Raw genomic sequence first — 21,535 nt, 5'->3', positions numbered from 1 at the left:
TCATTTAAGGTGTTGAATCCATTGCAAAAAACAACAGTTTGTCACTATGTGTTCCTTTTTTATCCTTTGGCGATCAAGATTAAAATCGGAAACTGTTAATTTCTAGCACTTTCGGTACGAATAGGGGATTAATAGAAGAGATGGAATCTACTCTTAGTGCACTGAATCGATTACAAAAAAAAAAAAAAAAAAAAAAAAAAACAATACTTGTTATCTCTTACAGTTATTCGCTCTACGGAAATTAACATTGAAACTAGTAAATTTTAAGCACTTTTGGTTCGATAGAGTGTAGGAGATGGTGACGGTATGCTCCCTTGATATGATGAATCGATCCCCCCCCCCCAAAAAAATCATCGTTATCTATTACAATTTTTAATATGTGGTGAAAAACTTAGAAAAGACTGACTTCAACCACTTCCAGTTTGAATAATGAAATCTATTCTTGGGATGCTGAATCGATTGCAAACATCCACTTCTCGTAACATCTTTAAATTCATTCTCTGATATCTATCGACAGACAGACAGATAGATGAACGGACGCACATAGCCGTTTTATAAGCCTTCCGACACTTCTTCATAGTTGATAAATCCAATAAATAAAAAAGAATGTATTTTTCGGAGGGGGGTATGAGAGAAAAGATAAGTAGGATATAGGATTTAGATTTCTAGGCTCTCGACATCTAAGGCCATTTAGCTCGTCATGTTTGAGGGATGACGTCCCTCGGCGAGCAAACTATCCGGGGAAAGGGAAGGAAGAAAGGATTGGGGAAGGAAAGAAGCAGCCTGGGACCTATAAGTTAGATACCACCCCGGCATTTGCCTGGTGTGAATGAGGAAAACCCAGGTAAACCTCATTGAGGGTGACTGGCGAAAAAGCGCTTTACACTTCTTCGACCGAGTGCCCCCATTGGGAATCGAACCCGGGACCGTTAACAACTGCGCTACGCGGGGCCACGAAAAGATAGCTAATGTAAGAGAAATTATAGAAATATAATTTATTTTCACATATTTTTTTCTTTCTTTTGATTCCTTGGCTGATTCGTCCCAGTGGATTGGATTAAGATGACGGGGGGCGTTCAGGACAATAATTGCATTTAGCCAAGGAGGTGCTCGGCTCGGAAAGGTTGAGAACCACTATCTTTGTGAAGCAAACGAAGAATTACTGGTTTCCGAACTTCACTCTAGGAAACCATTAATAAGACTTCTTCGTTGCTGTATGGTTAGTATAGAGCCTTCGGAACGGAAGGACTCGGTTCGTTTCCAGGTGACAGTTCATTTGCTTCGAATTCCATGTTAAGCTGTAGGTAATTCCATGTCTCTAGGTAATTGAACTTGAATTCTTTGTGCTCTGTACGTCCTATGCGCAGAATATGTTGATCACATTAAAAAAGAAAAGCAGTATGGATTTGTATTATGGAAGGCTTCTGGAAGATGACAGATAAAATGAAAATATAAAGTTTGGCCTTTTCTAAACTCTGTTTCATTTTTTAGAATTGAATTTCAACGAGTGACTTATTAACAATAGGATATATAAGGAAATTAAAAAAATGCGTCAGATAGTACTCTACAAAATTTTATTAGCTGTTAGAATCAGGAATTCGTTTTCTAGGCTTTCAGCATCTATTGCCATGTTAGTCGGCCACGTATGAGGGATGATCCCTCGATGATCACACTTTCTAACGAAAGGGAAGGAAGGAAGGAAGCGGCCTGGGACCTATATGGTAGGTACCACCCCGGTATTTGCCTAGTGTGAATGAGGAAAACCTCTCTCAGGATGGCTGACCTGAAAAAGCTCTTAGATTTTTCGACCGAGTGTCTCACCGGGAATCGAACCCGGGACCGCTTGCACCAAAGGTAAGAGCGTTAGCGACTACGCTACGCGGGGCCACTTCTTTTAGCGGGGCAACTGTTGAGAACTCCATTTGTACTTGTAGTTCATTGATTTGTGTGTGAAATTATTTTTCTCTTTTCTTCGTAATAAACTGGAATTTTAATTACCGTGTGTGAATTTACTGATTTCTTATTCGAACGTAGCAAGGGCGCCGACTTTCCAAAATGTATGTGGATGCATATCAATGGCAGACGTATTATATGTTTTCAGGGAAGTCTCGATATTTGATCCATATTTTATTTTTAGTTAAAATATTTTATGAACACTTTCATAAATAGCTGTGCTGTGATAAAGTAAAATATGCCGGCACTATTATGATAATTTGGGGCTGCCCTAGCTCAGTCGGTAACACGGCTGACTTAAACGCAAGAGAAAAGGGTTTAAACCCGGGTCCAAATTAAAAATCTTGTGGGTGCGCCTCACCCAGAAGATTATTTGTGTGCGTGCCGGAGCCTTGGAGCACCCACGTAGTCGACGCGCCTGGAGCCCCTTGCTTTTCTAAAATGAATTTGCATTATATATCAAATTTGATTTAAATTATCATTATTAAAATTTGTTATTATAGAATTTAATTTTCAAGAAGTAAGGGACATTTAATAAATTGAAGAAATAATAGAGTTAAATAATTAAATTACAATTGATTTTTAAAAAATAGAAAAATAATTCCCCACATAAATCAATGGGATGGCGCAGATATTCAACATCGTTAATATTTATTCAGAGTTAATATTGAAACTGTGAGTGGTAAGATGGTGAAAATATACAGACTGCCCGAGAAGTCCCTAACCATTTCTGGGAAGGAACACTTGAATTCAATTGAAATGTTTATAATATAAAAGAAGACACTGTAAGTCAACGAAATCATAACAGTTCCATATGAACACTCTCCATATCCAAGCAGTATTGCCATTTCTCCGTGGTGCATCTGAAAAACATGCTGCAACATTGCTGGGGTAATTTACGCACCTGTGTAAACGCATTTCGGCATCGGTGCGTACAATTACCCCAGTAATGTTGCAGCATATGTTCAAGTGCACCGCGGAGAGATGACAAATCTGTTTGGATATGGAGGCGGTCTTGTTGATTGATTTAAGATTAGCGTCCATTTCAGCAGTAAGTCTATATGAGACGTGGACCCACAGCTTAACGTAGTTTCCGAACCATATGATCCGTCGCCGAGAATCGAACCCGGGTCTCCCACGCCAAGGGTGCATACGCTAACCACTTAGCCACGAGGAAGCTCTGGAAAGCGATCATGTAGAACTGCTGTGATTTTGTTGACTTACAGTGTCTTCTTTGATATTATAAATACTTCATTTGAATTCAAGTGCTTCTTCCCAGAAATGGTTAGGGACTTTTTGATCACTCTGTATATAAACTTTCGCTCGCTTCTACAACTCATAGCACCATTAGTTTCATAACATCATATGTTGCTGAGTTATTAACCCTCCCCTCGAAAAAAAAAAAAAGTTGAATGACTCTTAAGAAAATGGTAATCACAACCTTATAGGTAATCAGTTTTTCTTCCAGAAAAATTTGTCTCCGGCAGGAGTTAATTGAAAATGTGAAAGGGCCGCACTTGGATACTACTTGCTTTAAAATAAATAAATAAAAAAAAGATCCGTCGGTGCGGTTGGTCAACTCCGGGGAGGGGATGATCAACGTGTAAAATCAGGGCCCGGGGTGAGAGTATACCATGGCGGCCCCGTACATATGATGAGATCGACAGACCAGCCGCGAAGCGCCACCATGGTTGGTACGAAGCGTAAGAAAATTTTCAAAAATAAACCCTGCTTTTTCTTGATTTTGAGCACTTTTTATTACTTTTTTCCTTCCATTTTTATATGTGCACATGCATTTTCCTAACACGATTAACATTATAGGACCACTTCCTAAAGCAGGAAGAGGATTTAAGTACATACTAATAATATTTCAAGTAAATTTCCCTCTCTCTTTTTTCCTTTCCCCCTTTTCTTTTTATTCCCAAATTTTATGCCCCCTTACTTCCGGCGCCCGGGGGCGTCGTCGCACAGTACTGGGGATGAAAGATCTCCTCCCCAGAAATATGCCTGGAAGAAACTTAGGTAATTCGTCCGGCTTTTGATTTGCGGCAATGAACCTTCAGGTTTGTGAAGCCCTGAAGCTAACATCAGCAAGCTTTTTTGAAACTAACATTATAGGTTACTGCAGGTTAATAGGAAAATCATTTAGTATCTCAGTATGTTGATCCAGAACTAGAGGAAGCAACGTCATGCACATTTTTAAATGATGACGTACGAGAAGGGTGTAGCGACCTCTAAATCAATTTCTTTAGCAATGATACTTCTTAAATTTCACCTTGTTGTCATCTGCTGAGAAATACTTCAATGAAAAGAATATATTTGCTGACGATGTTCCGCTCGGAGTAAAAAAGAAACACTAGCTAGCCAAGTAAATGTAACTAAACACAGCACGCGATACGATTCAATTCTCTTGTCATCAGAACTGGTTTAGTTTTTATATAGCTATTTTTTTTTTTACTTTGTATCGAATTGACTGTAAGTGAATAAGCACGAACAGATGAGGGCTATAGTTTTGGTATTATGTTTAACATGCACCAGTGTTAATTCTCAAAAGTATTTATCAACTACTTCGGGAAATTTACAAGGGAAACTTGTCACAACACGATTTGGTGATGTTTGGCAGTATTTAGGTGTGAAATACGCCGAAGTAGAAAGATTTCAAAGACCACGATCATATTCAATAAAAGACAAAAGAATGCTAGTGGACGCGACACATTTCGGGCCTGCATGCCAACAGCCTGCGCATTTGGACAAAGTGATGTATCCTCAGATGTATGCACGAGGCACTCCAGCGAGGAGTGAAGACTGTCTGTATCTTAATATTTATGTCCCTGTTTCTGACAGTGAGGAACCTCGTGCTACAATGGTATGGATTCCTGGAGAAGGGTTTAATTTTGCAGATGCCTCACAATTTGATGGAACCTGGCTCGCCTTGAATGGCAACGTTATTGTGATCACCATCAACTATCGAGTTGGTAAGTTATTGTTAAAATTGTTTATTATATCATAAATATAAGAGGTGTTAGTTGAGGACTTATAGACTTTACGCTTGTTTGGCTTTTAAAATACTCATCAATATTTATATATTTCTTGGTTTGAATTCTCTTTACTCTCTTGTCAGCAGTGAGGCTATATAAGAAGAAACCTACACAATTTCAAATGGGATCTGAATCACTATATTTCGATCGATGTTCCTCATTAAAAGATAGAAACCGTAGCCTCAGCACCAAACGCACATACTCTAGTCACTGAGCTAAGACGAAGGACAACCAGGGTTTGCCCAAATGGGCCCAGCCCGAAAAAACCCAGTGCGTTTTTCGGGTTGGACCCACCTGAAAAACCCACTTTAAAACCCACCTGGGTTTTTGACCTATTTGTTAATATATTATTGGTACAACTAAGGTGATCACATTGTAAGTGATTTTCATCAGATTTTAGACTTTCCTTGGGCGAATTAGAGGCTTTCACGTTAAGGTAGACAACAACATTCAACATACGATCTTCATAAAGTGCTGAATGCACTGAATGAATTAAAAAAAAATACCTTAGCTTGAGATAGTTATAGAACAAATTAATGTATGGATTATGCTGAAAGCCTATTTGAAGTACAATAAGCAATTTTGTACTTTAGAAAATATTTTCCGTGAATAGTGTGCTCGTCGACACCAAAGGACGTTATCTCTCATACATTTGACGGGTTTAAGGTCATAGGTGCCGGTACTAATAGTACATGTAAATACATTAGTAAAACTATTAGTATTATTTCTTACCTTTGATGTAAAACACAAGTTTCTTCAAGTAAAATTTGGTTTTCCAACAATAACAGTTTAGTTCAGTCATTTGTTGCTACTCTTCAAATAATTATTCTGTAGAATCAATACCAGCAATAGCGTAAAAATTTCTTGTCAAATTTAAGAAGCTTAATGCTCGGGGTTCCGAAGACTATGTAACGCTTACTATTTCAAGTGCTGAGTTCAAATTTCTGTACTAGTGTAAGTTTTGATGTACATGCTGTGAAATAAGTGCTCGGGAAATTAAACGCAGAAGGATCGGAAATGAATACTTCAAAAATAAAACTATTTATTTTACGCTTAAGCCTGCCATACGTCCCGTTTTTGGGCCCGAGTGTCCCGCGTCCCCGTAAATTTAGTCGGGACAGGGAAATTTCCCGTTTTTTTAAACTCCGTTCCATTTCTGCTATCAATATCAGCTTATTCGAAAAGTGAAACAAAAAAAAAAAAAAATCTGACACTGGCTGGAAATCTTGTAATTAGTGAATGAACAGTACGCTGTTGCATGTAACAGTTTCGAGGAAGTTATTACACCACCCTGTTCGACTTGACAGCGAGCGAAATTTAAAATGCTACTTTTTCCATTGCACTTTATGGGAAGTCGGATACTCTCTGGTACATTAAAAAAAAAAAAAAAAAAAAAAGGCTTTGAATGTTTCTACATTTACAAACACAGGGAAGATGACTGACTTTTTCTCCAACAACACATTAGATAAGTTAACAAGAATTATGATCTTTTTCAGAGGCTAGGTCATAGAATTGTGCTTTGGTCCAGGTCTTAGAAAAATGGAAATCTGACAATTAAACACGACACAAGGAGAAAAATCAGCTTTTCATCAGATTAAACTGACGAACGTAATTTTGGCAAATACAGCCATGTAAATAAATATTGCTAAACGCGCGAAGAATATTGAAGGTAGATTGTACCACTGATTTAAATAATTTCCATATTGTTTTACTGTAAAGCATTTTTATAGCACATCTTAAGCTTTTAGGCATCTTCAGTCCGTACAATTAATTGCGGGGTACGAAGAGAGAAAAGCAGCTGCTGCTTAGTGAACTTTCACCTATTATATTCCGGAACAAGACGTTTGGGCGCGGACGTTTGGGCGCGAGGTACATAGCAAAAATCACAATTTAGGACATATAAAGTAAGCTAGGCACTTAAAAATATGCGCGAATCAAGATATATATACATTTCCTACACTTCTATCTTTATCTCATCTCATTTATCTGTATATTTTCTATCTCTATCTTATTTATTCATCTAAATTAAATAGTTTAATGCCTTTGTGGCATTTGTTGCCTAACCTCGTCTAGGATTGATTTTTCGCTTGTTCATAATTCTTGTACTTCTGATCTAATTTTTGTACTATATAAGAAAGCTAGGAAATAAAGGAATCAGACGAACTGTTAATTTTCTTAATGTTAATTAAAACATATTTATTTAATTTTTGTATTTTTTAAAGAAGTTAATAATTACATACTTATGAATATTAAAATTAGTTTTCTTTCGTAATACGTTTTTCAAACTCTATTCTTCCTTAAGTCCAATAAAGAACTATCAATAAAAGATTTCCGCGCACTCGAGCTAAGAGTAGCGGCCCGGCGTAACGTAGTCGCTAACGCTCTCGCCTTCGGTGCGACCAGTCTCGGGTTCGATTCCCCCGGGTACTTGGTCGAAAAAGTGTAATACGCTCTTTGAGGCCAGCCACCCTGAATGAGGTTTTCCTGGGTTTTCCTCATTCATACCAGGCAAATGCCGGGGTGATACCTAATTTATAGGTCCAGGCCGCTTCCTCCCTTCCCCAATCCTTTCTTCCTTCCCTTTCCCCGGATAGTGTGCTTCCTCAAACGTGACGGACTAAATGGCCTTAGATGCCGAGAGCAAAAATCTAAAAATCCTAAATCCTAATTGAGTTGAGGGAAAGATGTTAATACAGAGTATTTAAGATATTGAGTTTAGGAACTGCAGTATGCCGTATTTCTGGTATCACTTTTTTAAAATTAACATTCTAATATAAAAATCAAAACTTGAACACATTTTTTTCGTCCCATTTTAAGCATTTAATCTGCATTAAAGGAAGTGGCGAAAGGAAAAAAAGAACTATTTCAAAGTGAAAAATAATAGTTAACTGTACATATATTGGTCATTTAGCCACTAGAAATGTGTTTGACATTCACACTTATTGCATAACTACAGTAGAAGGCCTGCTTTAAGTTTTTTTAATGGAATAGGCTCACTATGTGTGTAATGCAATCAATCATATCTAGTCTGGTTTACATGACTTTTTAATTTAACTCACGCCCAAACGTCTGGCACCCAAATGACTTCGCGCCCAAACGTCCAGTGTCCAAATGGCGGGGCTCAAACGTCCGCGCCCAAACGTCACGTACCGTTATATTCTTGAAAATAATAATAATAATAATAAAATGAAATCTTTTAGTTTTAGTCTCACGGTTATGCCTGCTATGCTCAAGGTGACGGTGTGATGAGAAATGAATGAAATGACGGAATGAAGACAGTGGGAGGAAATATAAGAATCCCGAGAAAACCCACACTCAAGATGTTTGTTCACGACAAAGCTCACTTGGCGCGAGCTGGGATTGCACTAGGGACCCCATGCACTAGATGTGAACCCTCTACAACTGAGCCACCGCAGCCTATTATACTTTTGTTCATAACCAGACTACAGTTCATTTCATTGTGTTGGAAAGTTGATGGGGGGGTCTAAAGTGTCCAGTATTCTCATGAAGAAAATATGGGATGTTTATTTACGCTGGAAGATGTTAATTTCATACAAGACATTTTGAAACATTTATTTATTTCATATAACATGAATTGTATCTTTGTTTTAAATTAATAGACCCCTTTTGGTATTCATATTTGCTGAACGTCAGTCAGTCAGGCTTCTAGATGACTTGATGTACATGTGTTCGTTTGTCTGCCGAGCTCCTTCGTGGCTAAGCGGTTAGTGTACGTGTCTTCGGCGTGGGAGATCCGGGTTTGCTTCCCGGAGGAAGATCTTGTGGTTCGGATTCCATGTTAATCAGTAGGTCCCGTTTCATATAGCCTCGCTGCTGAAAGGGACGTTAAACACAAAATCAACTCAACTCGTTTGTCTGCCTCTACCACACACACTACAGGGTACAACTTTCAGCCTTTTAAGTTAAAATTTTCAGAGTACAAGCACAAGACACTCTAAATTTCCTGCATTTTGGCGGCATACCAACGTAAAATGTCAAAATGGCGGCCATGTTTTCAAAACAGCGAGTATCCGCGCTACGAAGCGCAATTTTCAGTCTTTTAAGTTGAAATTTCGACGGTGGAAGCACGAGATATGCTAAATTTGCTGTATAGATTTTCTCAGAAATCGAATGTAAAATTTCAAAATAGCGGCCATTTTTTCGAAACAGCAGTGAGTAGAAAATGGTTGCAAGTTGTGACAATGACAATCTTCAAATATAAATCACATTTTAACACTTTTACCCCAAAGACATTGAAATATTTCGAAAAAACCCGATTAAACCCGAAAAAACCCAATTAAACCCGAAAATACCCGAAAAAACCCATATGGGCCCAGGTGGGTTGGGCTTTTTCAAAAAAGCCCGGGTTTTTTCAAACCCTGAGGACAACCCACAAAAAAGCAGGGTTACCACCAGGGCCGGCCCTAGGTAATTTGTCGCTCCGTGCAATGCATCATTTGCCGTCCCCTTCCCTTTCTCCAGAAAGAACAAATCTTAAAAGCCACAATTTAAAGTATGCTACCCCATCATTAACAACGAAGCGGAGAAAAAGAGTACTCCCACTGAGCAAAGTCTAAACACTACAAATACAAGCTCGTTGTGCCTGTGTGTGTGTGTTTTTTTTAATAATAATAAATTATGTAAGTGAAAAAGAAAGCAAACATATCTGCAGGGGAAAGAAGGTAATATTTTTTTTATAGAATTCAATATCGAGCTTCAATCTCTATATATCAGTTTGCAATTCCAGTGCAACTTGCTCTTTTATCTTTATTTCTTGATTTTTCTTCTACATCTGATATTTTTTTTTTTTTTTAAAAAAAAAAAGAAACTTGTTTTCACCTTCAGATGATAAGGAACTTGTTTGTGACAAAGACAAGACTAGTTCTTATGTAGTATTCAAATGAATGTAGTATTGAAATAGGTCGGCTTAGTAAAGTTAACTATCATAATCAGGAAGTATGTTTCCATCTGAAATATTTATTTTAAACGTAGTTATGACAGACATTTCCGCCCCTCGCAACTTGCCACCAAGTGCAAATGCACGTGTTGCACTTATAGTAGAGTCTGCATTGTGTATGTATATATAGTCTTGGTTTCGAAAATATGACGCAAAATTTGACCGTCCATAACTCGGAAACCGTAAACCTGCACAATATAATATTTCACGCAATTCAGGGAAAAAATCAAATGAAGAACGAAAATAATATGTGAGAATACTAGAAGGAGGATATGGCACCACAAAAAAAAAAAAAAAAAAAAAAAAAAAGTTACGATTGTAAACCGGAATAAAATGTAAACGACCAGATACTCCCGTTTTCTCCCACTTTCTTCATTCCACCATTTCATTCATGTCTCATCATCATCATCTCCTTTAGCCTAACCGGTATAACTGTGGGACGTAAAACTCAAAGATTTCATTTCATTTCATTTCATTTTGGCCAGATACTGCAAGAACCTTCAGACCAGGACTATCCCGGTCAATACGAGGTATGTGTTAACCGTAACTATACGGATTCTACGGATTCTACTAAGTTAACTTGTACGGATTCTTTGAAATTTACTAATTTTCATTTTCGAATAAAATGAAAAGTTAAAAGAAGTCAAGTATAGTACAGTGAAACTTCTTAATAACAAATATAGATGGGACATAATTATTTATCCGTAAAGGAGAGGCGTCTGTTACAGAGAGGCAGACGTACCCACGGAGGTCCACAGATTTCGGACTCCCTCACAAACTACTTCCTAACTCAAAATATATTTGTAAACTTTCTCAATAAAACTTTGTTTAACGGGGAAATGATTGATGCAGCATGAAAATTTGATTTTACAGTTCATCTGTATATTTCTCTTATAAAACAATCTATTTCTATCATTTTATTCTAAAAATATGGGTGGAAATATTTTACAATTTACCTATCGTCTTATTAGGTGCACAATAATACTCGTTCAATACTACATAGATGTAGTTGCTTGTAGTATTGAATCTCCCCTCCGAAGCTTGGTTGGACTCCTCCCAACAAAAATTTCTGGGTGTGTGCCTGCAGAGAGGGTACCAAGTTTATAATACCCACAGTTCATAACGTAATTATATACAATATAGAGCAATTTATACTTTAATTATAAATGTAAATATGGGCTAATATCGAACAATAGGTAATCTCTATTCCTAGGTATATAAAAGAAGTCCTATCTGACTGATTGATTGACCAACGCCCAGACCAAACCGCTTAAGCTAGGAAATTCAAATTTGAATACTGCACAGAATTTGCGATGTAAGGCCCCACTAAGGAAGGAGTTTAGGAAATTCGACGGGAAGGGGGAGGGAAGAGGGACTGCAATTGTTATATTAAAATAGCCATATTTCGGAATCTTTAAGATAATTACACACTTTTTTTTCAATATTTGCCCTAGAAGGGAAGAAAGGCGAGAAGAAAATAGTGTGGATTTACAATTGTTATAATTGGATGGCTATGTCCGGAAATTCGTTAAGGTTAGAGACCTGAAGTTTGAATTTTAGATTTTGCATTTAAAATAATTAAAAATGTGTTTCAGCATTTTTTGATACTTCCTATAGAAGGAAAGAAAGAAAGACGGGTAGAAAAAAAGGGGGTCGGGGTTGCAATTGTGAAAATAAGATGACCATGTCTCGAAATCTCTTAAGGTTAGAGGGATAAAAATTCGCGTTTTGGCTTTCAATTTTAAGTAATTGAAGATGTGTTTAAGCGAGTTTTGATGTTGTTCTTAGAAGGGAAGAAAAAGGATGTGGTTGCATTTGTTCTAATAAGATAACTATATATCGAAATCCCTTGTAATTAAGGATATGTTAGGGATACAAGAAATACAAGGCTGGAGGCCGAGTAAATGCGGGGGTCTGGGGGCGAAGTCCCCAGATAGCAGAAGGCTAGTTAATTATAATTGTAAATCTAAAAATATAGGCTAATATCGAACCATATATAATCATAGTCAGCGCCGTAATTTGATTTTTTTCCCGGGGGCAAAGGATTAATATTTGAACCCGCCAAAAATATATGAACTTGGGCCCCTTTAGTAAAGTTAGAAATTTTCTTCCTCCTAGAATTTAAAACCTTAATAAACATTTTTATTACTTCTAGAGGCCCCAGTGGGCGATTTAATGAAGTAGGAAACATACTATATTTATGTTTCGCCTTACGGAAACATATTTTGTTCCGATGATCCTGCTGCAACAGCATCTTAAATTATTTTCAGTTCTTTTGGAAGTTATATGTGGTGGGTCTATTCCATGCTTCACTAGTGAAATTGACGGGTTAATATTCGACAAAACTTAAAGTCTTAAGAAACATATTATTTCTGTGGGACCTTAATAGTAAATATTTTACTGAAATGGACCCAGATGAAATTTTCGTTTCATTGAAAAGATAAATTTATTCCCTTTTCTGGGGAGGGGGTGAACCTGTTCCACGATTCATTTATATATTCATGTTCGTATCGTATCATATGAAGTAAGAAAGTTGTATCTTCAAATGGACCTCCTCAAACGGTGGGGAGCTTAAATGGAGAGGTAGTTGCCCTCCCACAAGCTACTGCACTGATCAGAATGTTCGAATTAATGGTAGAAAATTTCTCAAAGTACTGGGGAGGAATCAAACAAGGTGAAGGCGAAAATATTCATGGTTAGAAATGTATCGTAAGGCAAACGACGTTTGTTCGTTACTTCCTTTATCTTCGAAGTTGCAGAAATATCTGGAATGAATTTGTTAGAGAAGCAAAGTAGTTCCGCACAAAATTCTGGCGATAGGACTTGTTTCAACGATTATTATTATTTATTGACGGTTTTCTAGGATTCCCACCAACAAAATGTATTGTGGAGAGAGAAAAGAATTTCAAGTTCAACTTGTAGTCGTTCTGTGAAGACATTTGTGGGGAAGGACTTTCTGTCTGCTTTAGTGTTTCACAGATTTAATTTGAAATAGCAAAAAAAGAATTTCATGTTAACAGTATCACAGTTTTTTAAATCGCGGGAAAGTATTTTATGTCTACTTAACCGTATTGAATTTATTTAGAAATCACAGGAAAGTATTTTATATCTATTTAACTATACCGCAAATTTATTTTGAAATCGCAGGAAAGAATTTTATGTCTATTTAAGTGTATCGAAGATTTATTTTGAAATCACAGGAAAGTATTTTATGTCTACTTAAGTGTATTGCAGATTTATTTTGAAATCGCAGGAAATTATAAATTCGTAGGAACCGACAATAATTTCTGTCCATTATGAAGGGGTTACTAAAATCTTCTTCTAAACCTTTTGCCCAGTTAGTTGGAGTCGGCTTTTCGGATCGCTTAACTACCTTTTTCTATCATGTCCACTTTGACCAAGGATGTTATAAATTAGAAGATTTGCCCATACGTATCTTCATCATATGAACTCAATTAAGCCAAAAAAAAAAAAAAAAAAAAAAAAAAACAACCGAGCATCGTCTGAGCCGGCACGTCTGATTGGCTACTCTCGTTTCCGCCATGTTTGTTGGTTCGAAACATTGCGATCTTAGTGACGCGGAGCAGGCAGAGTAGGTGTGGCGAAGCAGTGACGTATGGCTTCACGATTTTGTCGTATGGGCAGATCCTCTATTTTATAACATACTTGACTTTGACTATATCGCTCTTCATACAATCTCCTCACTTCTTTGATCGACCCCGCGCTCGTTTCTCATTCCGTTTTTCTGTATAGCACCCATTTGATTAGCTATGTGTTCCGAAGGCCTTCTTCTTACGTACCTAAACCATCGAATTCTACTTTCTTGTAGCTTTTCTAGTAACCTCACCTTCATTGTTCCTCGGTTCACTTCATTCTTAATTTTGTCCTTTTCGCGTTACTCCACACATTCATCCGTGCATCTTCATCTCCGCAACATGCAACTTCTGTCCCTCTCTCTTCTTCATCATTCAATATTCCGCTCCGGTAGGTCTCACTATTTGTTTTGTGTACTTTTTGGTTTGGTACCCTACGGTCATACAGTACTCCTGCCCAGGGCCGTGCCGTGGAAAGTCAGCGCCCGGGGCGAGAGTATGCGACGGCGGCCCCATACATATAGTCCAAGCAATTTTTCCTATCTTTTTCCTTTTTTCTCCCGAATTTTTCACCCCTTACTTCGGCGCCCGGGGCCGTCGTTCCCCCATGGCACGGCTCTGCTCCTGCTGCATCTCTGCATTTTGTCTAATCGCTGCTAATTCTGCTGTTTACATCTTATTCTATTCCTGTATTTTCCTGCAATATGTTTTCTTCTTTAAGTTTAATGTCCCCATATTTATGCCTAATGAGCTAGGAACAACAGTTTAATGTAACGTGCACCACACAAAACAGTTGCCAGAAGATTGACCAAATGGTATAGGTAAGGTGTTGAAATTTCAACAGAATACCTCTCTCGTCACGAAACCAAACAATAGGCTATTAAATGATTTTTTCGAAACCATATATTAAGGGAGGTTCAAATTATCTGCGAAGAATTGAGTGAGGTCTATCTCAAGAATCCCTCAAGTTAAAGAAATGAAACTCAGTATATAAACTCTTCATTAAAAAATTAGGCAACACATATTTCAGCTTTTCCGAAAATTTCGTTCGTAAGGAGTGAGAAAATTTCTAAAATAAATTTCCCTTTGATTCATTTAGAAAGTTCCAGATGTGAGGATTTGCTTAAGTTGGAAATGTAAGATTCGGTTATAGACTTCTAATTGAAACTAAGGAAACACTTATTTCAGCGTTTCTGAAAATTCTCGTACTGAGGGGGAAGATGGGGATCATTTCTATATTATCCAAATTTCCTATCTTTATTCAGAAAGTGACAAATATGGGGACTAGCTTAAGTCCGAGATAATGAAATTTGGTACATAAACTGAATCAAAAATAAGGAAACAGTTGTCTCAGTGTTATTGAATAAGGTGGAAAAGAGGAGACATTTTTTATAATATCCAAATTTCCTTTTATTTATTGAAAAAATGCCGAATGTGGGAATTCGTTTGAGTAGGAGATGTGAAATTTGATACATAAACTCTTAATTAAAAATAAAAGAATATGTGTACAGCGTTTTCGAAAATTATATTTCTAACGACGGAACCTATCCAACTGTAACTCTCACTTCGAGTCGAGACTATGGCCGTTGGATACCTTGTCCCAAAAGAACATAACACGAAAAGGGATACATCCTTGATCTCAACCGTTGCGGAGATATAAGCGTGAGAAGTTAGAAATTGAGCTCCATACTGTACATTACAAAGTCAGATTCCGGGTCAGATTTTTCAGAACAGTCGGGTAAGGAAACTCAGCGAATAGATATCAAATTAGTGTGGGGAGCCCAGCCCTTTTTGAATGAAAAATTTGTGTTCCCGGTTCACTCGTAGGGTTCCCGGCGGGGTCCAACTCAAAATTTGCAAATGGAACCGTGGGTCAAGTAGCATATTGTATTAAAGCTATTGTTAAATAAAAGACAATAGAACAAATCTCAAGTCTCTACGTTAACCTTATGCAAACGGGCAACTGGTCAAAATGTCAATACAATCTACATCAGAAAATGACACAGGGTTGCGATTGGCAATGTATCCTTTCTCTTCTAGAACACGAAATCCAATGGTCATGGTCATTCTATGGTCCATTGGTCATTCGAAATCACACTTTTACTTGGATAAGGTCCGTTGTGTGACTCTGTGAGAGACTCTGCAGCAATTTGCTGTACTTCAATACCTTGCACTTTTAAACGTGTTTTCTGTTTTGTTATTGTCATAACTTAACGGATTTAGAAGCGTGGCCATAGATTTTCTGATGTAGGTTGTATTGACATTTTGACTAGTTGCCCGTTTGCACAGGGTCATCGTAGAGAGTTGAAATTTTTTCTCCTTTATTTAAAAATAGCTTTAATACAATATGCTACTTGACCCCCGGTTCCATTTGCAAATTTTGAGTTGGACTCCGCCTGGGACCCTGCGAGTGCCCCGGGGATATAAATTTTTCATTCAAAAGGTCCTGGCTTCCCACACTAATTTGATATGTATTCGCTGAGTTTCCTTACCCGACCGTTTCCGAAAAGTCTGACCTGGAATCTGACTTTGTAATGTATAGTATGGAGCTCAATTTCTAACTTTTTACGCTTATATCTCCGCAACGGTTGAGATCGAGGATATATCTCTTTCCGTGTCATGTTCTTCTGGAACAAGGTATCCAACGGCCATAGTCTCGACTCGAAGTCAGAATTACACTTGGATAGGTTCCCTCGTAAAAGAACAAAGCGGGCTAATGTCTATAATAATAAAATTTCACATTATTTATTCAGCAAATACCCAGTGCAAGGATTCGCTTAAGTTGGATGTGTGATGTTAGGAGTTTTAAATTTTCCTCGGTTCGTTTTTTAAAGTCGTATCTCCAGAACGAAATTTGGCAAACCAATTACTAACTGCCCGTTCGGTTATTAGTCCTTCACCGTATACACTGCATATTTTTTTTCAGCTGCCGCCTTCAGCATTTTTGCCTTATTTAAACTCCCAAAGTGTCACATGACGAACATACAGTTTTTTTTAACTCTTCATTTTAGAGGAAGGAACACCAGATTAATGTAACGTGCACCGCACAAAACAGTTGTCAGAAGACTAACTGAACCCATATCTATTTATTGAAAGCTTAAAAATAAAGGAATACTTATTTCAGCATTTTTGAAAATTCCTCTCCCAAGGGAAAAGGGGGAAAGAGAGGGCAATTTCTACAACATTGAAATTTCTCATTATGTATTAAGAAAATATCCAACGTTAGTTTCTGTCAAATTAGAGATGCGAAATTCGGATTTAAGCTTTTAATGCTTAATGTAAGGAATTGGTTAAGTTGGGAATGTGAAATTTGTTAATAAACTCTGAATTATAAATAAGGGCACACATTTCAGGGGTTTCGAAAATTCTGCTCCTGAAAGAAGATACGAGGGAATCTACGTGAATGAGTTAAAGTGACTCACTCATGGACCATACTAATATATCTTCAAGTGTGATATTTGGACAGAAAACTCCTTTTGTTACGAAAACAATATGTAATAAAGGTCTTTAAGGAAGACAAAGGGAGTTCATTTTCATTTGTTTCGTCCAGAGTAGAGTATCACATGAATTCCTGAAGTTATGGAAATGAAACTATGCATATCAATTCCTCATTGAAAAAAAGCTAATATTATCTCAGCGTTTTTCAAAATTTCCGTTTTAAGAGGAAAAGGGGGCATTTTCTACATTTTTCTCGCCACATTGAAATTAGCGTGATCTGTTGTGATCGCATCACGTAAAACGACTGACCCGTTTAAAATGAATTTTGGAACATAGTACCTACTAGTAGCGAGTCGTGGGCTGTAAAAGCAGTGGTTGCAATACCAAAAGTATGTGCTTAAGCGAGAGTGTTTCCTTGCCCGGCGTTTTTGCGCCTTATCCAAATACAATAAAATTCAGGAAATTTGAATAGGAAAGTGTCTTCAAGTTCTATTTGTATATTTATTGATTTAAACACATTCTCTAATATTGGTTTAATATATGGGCTATTTCCTTCTTTTTTAAAACAAAATGAACAATGCATACTGTCAATATATGTTTATAAATTATTTACCTTTTATATACAAAACTTCGATTCTGATGTTGTTGGACAAGAGATAAATAGATATGTGCTGTAAGACATGAATGATAGCGTTACAGGAAAAGATAAACAAGAAAATTACATATACCTAGGTACTCGTGCAGACAGATAAACAAATTTATTTAATTAAATAAACCATACGCGATTTAAAATGGAAGCTCATTTTTCGTTCTTTTCAAGTTGTAAATTTTTGTTCTACCTTCTGGTTAAAGTTTGGAAAGCTACTCACCACATCTCTCTGAATAGAAAGCATTGTTATCTCAAATACTTCTGCTTTATTCTCTTTAGAGTAGAGAACCATCTCTCTCTCTCCTCCGACATTCGGGATTTTCTTAGCATTTTTTCTTTAAAATATGAATATAGGCCTAAGGGACAGATATCTAATTTTCAGTAACCATGTATTTTTTATCTGCCGCTCTACTGTAAAGAAGCATGAAATCAAAGATTATTTTCCTTCGAAAACAAAAAAGAAAAATTAAATGAAATTTTAACTTAACATCCCACAATTATGCCCTTTAGGCTAAAGGAGACAGATGATTATTAAAAATGAATTATTGATAGATTAGTTTGTGCACATGGTAGCGGAAACTGAATACGAGGCCATGTGCACCAAAGGTACATGCGCTAGCCACTAGACCAGCAATAGTGCTATTTCTCCTTCGAGATATCATTTAATAAATGTAAATACTTGGAATGATTTTTCGGTTTTCAATCAATGGGAATTACTAGGAATTGGAAAACTATTGAATTTGTATCTGAAAATACTCTGAATATAGGAATTTCTCTTTTGTGAGTGGTAGAAGTATATTTCAAGATAGGAAAAAAGAACGAACCGTGATTACAAACACTAGATATTTCTGCTGTTATCAATATTCATTTGATTTGATTTGATTTCTTATTCATTCTGTACATCATATTATACAGGGTGTCCCAGGAGGAAGGGGCAATATTTTGGGAAATGTAGTACGGGTGATTCTAAGCAAAAAAAGTTCATATGAACATAGGTCCTAATCTCAGCGGTTTGAGAGTTACAGGTTGTGAACCATTTTTCACTTTATGTTGCGTATTGCTCACCCTGAATTTTTCTACAGAGGTGAGACATAGTGAATTTGAAAGGTGATGGAATGGCTTTTCGAACAGTATCAAACATGTGCTAGTAGTATCTTTGGAAGGTGAGGTATTGAGGGAAATTTGGGAAAGGTTAAGGTTATTTAAAGAAATTGGATGGCAACACTGGTTCCCACATATCCGTCAATAATTTCTCTTTCAAAAACACCACTGCCACATATTGCATACTGTTGGAAAAGCCGTATCATCATCTTTCAAACCCGCTATGTCTTACCTCTGTAGAATAACAATGTGAACAATATGCAATATACAATCAAAAACGATTCACAACCTGTAGCTCTCAAACCGTTGAGATTAGGACCCATGTTCATATGAACTTTTCTGCTTAGAATCACTCATACTACCATTTTCCGAAGTATTGTCCCTTCCTCCTGGGACACCCTGTATGTACTTTTACCTATTGAGTCTTCTTCATTTCACTCCGTAACTGTAACGATGTTTTAAATAGGAGAGTTTTGTGAAAACAAAATTAAGGAATCGATTAAATATAATTCATAGATTTATAAGTTACTTAGGGGCCCTGGTTCGATTCCAGCTTGCATCAAGTAGGTTTTGTGGTGGACAAGCACCATGTATGTGGGTTTTCTAGGGGTTCCCATGTTTCCTCCCACTTTCTTCACTCCATAATTTCATTCATTTCTCATCATTGTCATTTGTGATGAGGAAGAGTGGTCAACCTTCGCGCTTGAGGAAGAATTTCATTAGCCAATTTCTGCTAGAAGAAATTGATGTTCAACTCTAGTGTGTGAGGTCCCTGGTTCGATCCCAGCTCCCATTAAGTGGATTATATGATGGACAAAATCCGTGTGGGGTTTTTTCTCGGGGTTCTTCCGTTTCTTCTCACTGTCTTCATTCCACCATTTCGTTATCATCATTGCTGTCTCTCTTAGCCTCGGAGCATAATCGTGGAACATTAAATAAAAAAGTTGCTGTACTCAGGCATCCCCTCTATAGATATATTGAATTAACTAAATATTTTCTTTCTTTATTTGTTTATTTATTTACCGCTAATAAAGCTATCAAAGGTATGTAAGTGCTTCCCAAATGTAAAATACGTTGGTTTGCAGTTCCTAGATGGGACACATTTCACCAGACATGTGCTACATGTAAACAGCAATGGGAAGCGCCTTATGTGTAATAAATTGGTTCAGCTCATAATCTACAGTCTTTTGCCCCCTGTGAAGCAATACCTTTAGCGAATGTTAATTTGTTAGATAAATAGAATTTAATGATACAGATGGTAGAGATCTAACAAAAAATTTGGAAACGATTATAGGACAGTCGGCTAATGTAAGACAAAACCACTCTATTAATTTTAAAGTGGGCTACTTAAATGTTCAAGGGATCAATAATACACATGTAGTTTTAAACAGCGAAGTACTGCAATCCAGGTGCCCACCAGGAAGGTACTTTCTTGGGGACCTGCGCATATGTACGCACTACCACCTCCCCCGACAATAAAAGGGAGTCCGGGAGTGTTACTCGGATCAAGTATGCTGAAAAGTCTTAAAATGCAGATTAAAAAATTTTAGCCAGTAATTTCTCCCATGACACTGACTGATCTGACGTAATACCCAATCCACCACTCTTCTCTTGCAACTTACAATCATCTGCACAAACTCAATTACTTCAGATCTCCTTCTAAAATAAAAATGGCGCACCTGTGCCATGAAACCCTCATAGACGTCCCTGGTGCATATACAAACACATATAATATGAAGCACCAGAGGTAATTTATAATTTATACAAATGCAACACTTCTTCATTGTCCTGTATTAACAGTAGATTCCTGACTTTGTAAAAATGATAAAACGAATGATAGTCTCATGTTCTTCTATCATCCCCAGAAGCAACACAACCTGAAAGTATGCAACATTGTAGAGGATATGTCTCTCCCCGCAACTTTCACATAAGCGAGGTGGAATTGTTGTACGCACAAAACTGTACAACGTACGTAAAACCAGTCTCGGGAAGTAACGTAACGCAAGTAACGCGTTACTTGTAACGCGTTACTTTTTAAGTAACGTTTCCTAATAACGCGTTACATTTTTTCAAAGTAACTGTAACGGTAACGCGTTACAAATTTTTAAGTAACGTACCTAGTTTGCGTTACTTTTTTCGCCTTACATTTCGGATGAGTAACTACAATATACGTATATTTTTTTCGGAAACAAATGTTTCTTTCCTGTAAGTGAATTTCTCAGAATGGAACATGAACGATGTCAGTGACCGACGATTCTTGCACTGTTCGCCTTTTCCCGTTTCGCCTTATGACCTCTAGCAATGAAATTTGCATGTAAAACCTGTTATCACTTTTCATCTTAATGTAAGGCGAAACGGGAAATCTCGATGTGCATTTTACCGTTTCGCCTTACGAAATTTATGTTGGTAGGCTTGCAAATACATTCATAGATACAATTTGATTTGTTTATTTATATAACAAAATATAGTGCCACTTGCTGTTTTTGGAAGATGAGGACAGCCTCAGGGAAATCGTGTGTACTGATTGCAAGCACTGGAAGATTTTGTCTTAGAATTTGACAGCTCCAAATCAATACATTCAGTGAGTGAACTACGAGTGCAATGGTACTGGTAGTCTATTTTACTTTGATTGTTGTTTTTATAAAGATGGAGAACGAAAATGTTTTATCGTTCGAACATTTGAAAGAATACTTTCTTAAAAGCTGAAGATGATGGTGAACAGAATTTAAAAGTAAAGTGGTGCCCCGACAGGAAATATTTATTAACTACTAGGGTGCCATAATTAATGATATACATAAAGGGTTAA

The 21,535-nt window shown here is 37.1% G+C and overlaps 1 protein-coding gene across 2 annotated transcripts in view; it reads left to right on the top strand.

Annotated features, from left to right (window-relative positions):
• LOC145670335 (cholinesterase-like) overlaps positions 1–21,535 on the top strand; it is a 51,495-nt gene that overhangs the window by 7,411 nt on the left and 22,549 nt on the right. The window contains exon 1 of one of the 2 annotated variants that reach the window (XM_081738868.1): positions 4,382–4,928. The exons of the other annotated variant lie outside the window; for it this stretch is intronic. Coding sequence (XP_081594994.1) covers positions 4,451–4,928 — 478 coding nt within the window. The 5' untranslated portion in view covers positions 4,382–4,450. Of the gene's footprint in view, positions 1–4,381; positions 4,929–21,535 lie in introns of those variants that run through there. 2 annotated transcript variants of the gene reach the window in all.

Source organism: Thermobia domestica, chromosome 14, assembly GCF_964235325.1.
Source record: "Thermobia domestica chromosome 14, izTheDome1.hap1.1, whole genome shotgun sequence".
NCBI classification, from domain to species: Eukaryota; Metazoa; Arthropoda; class Insecta; order Zygentoma; family Lepismatidae; genus Thermobia; species Thermobia domestica.
Note: the sequence above shows the minus strand (reverse complement) of the source record. Positions and strands in the feature narration are given on the sequence as shown.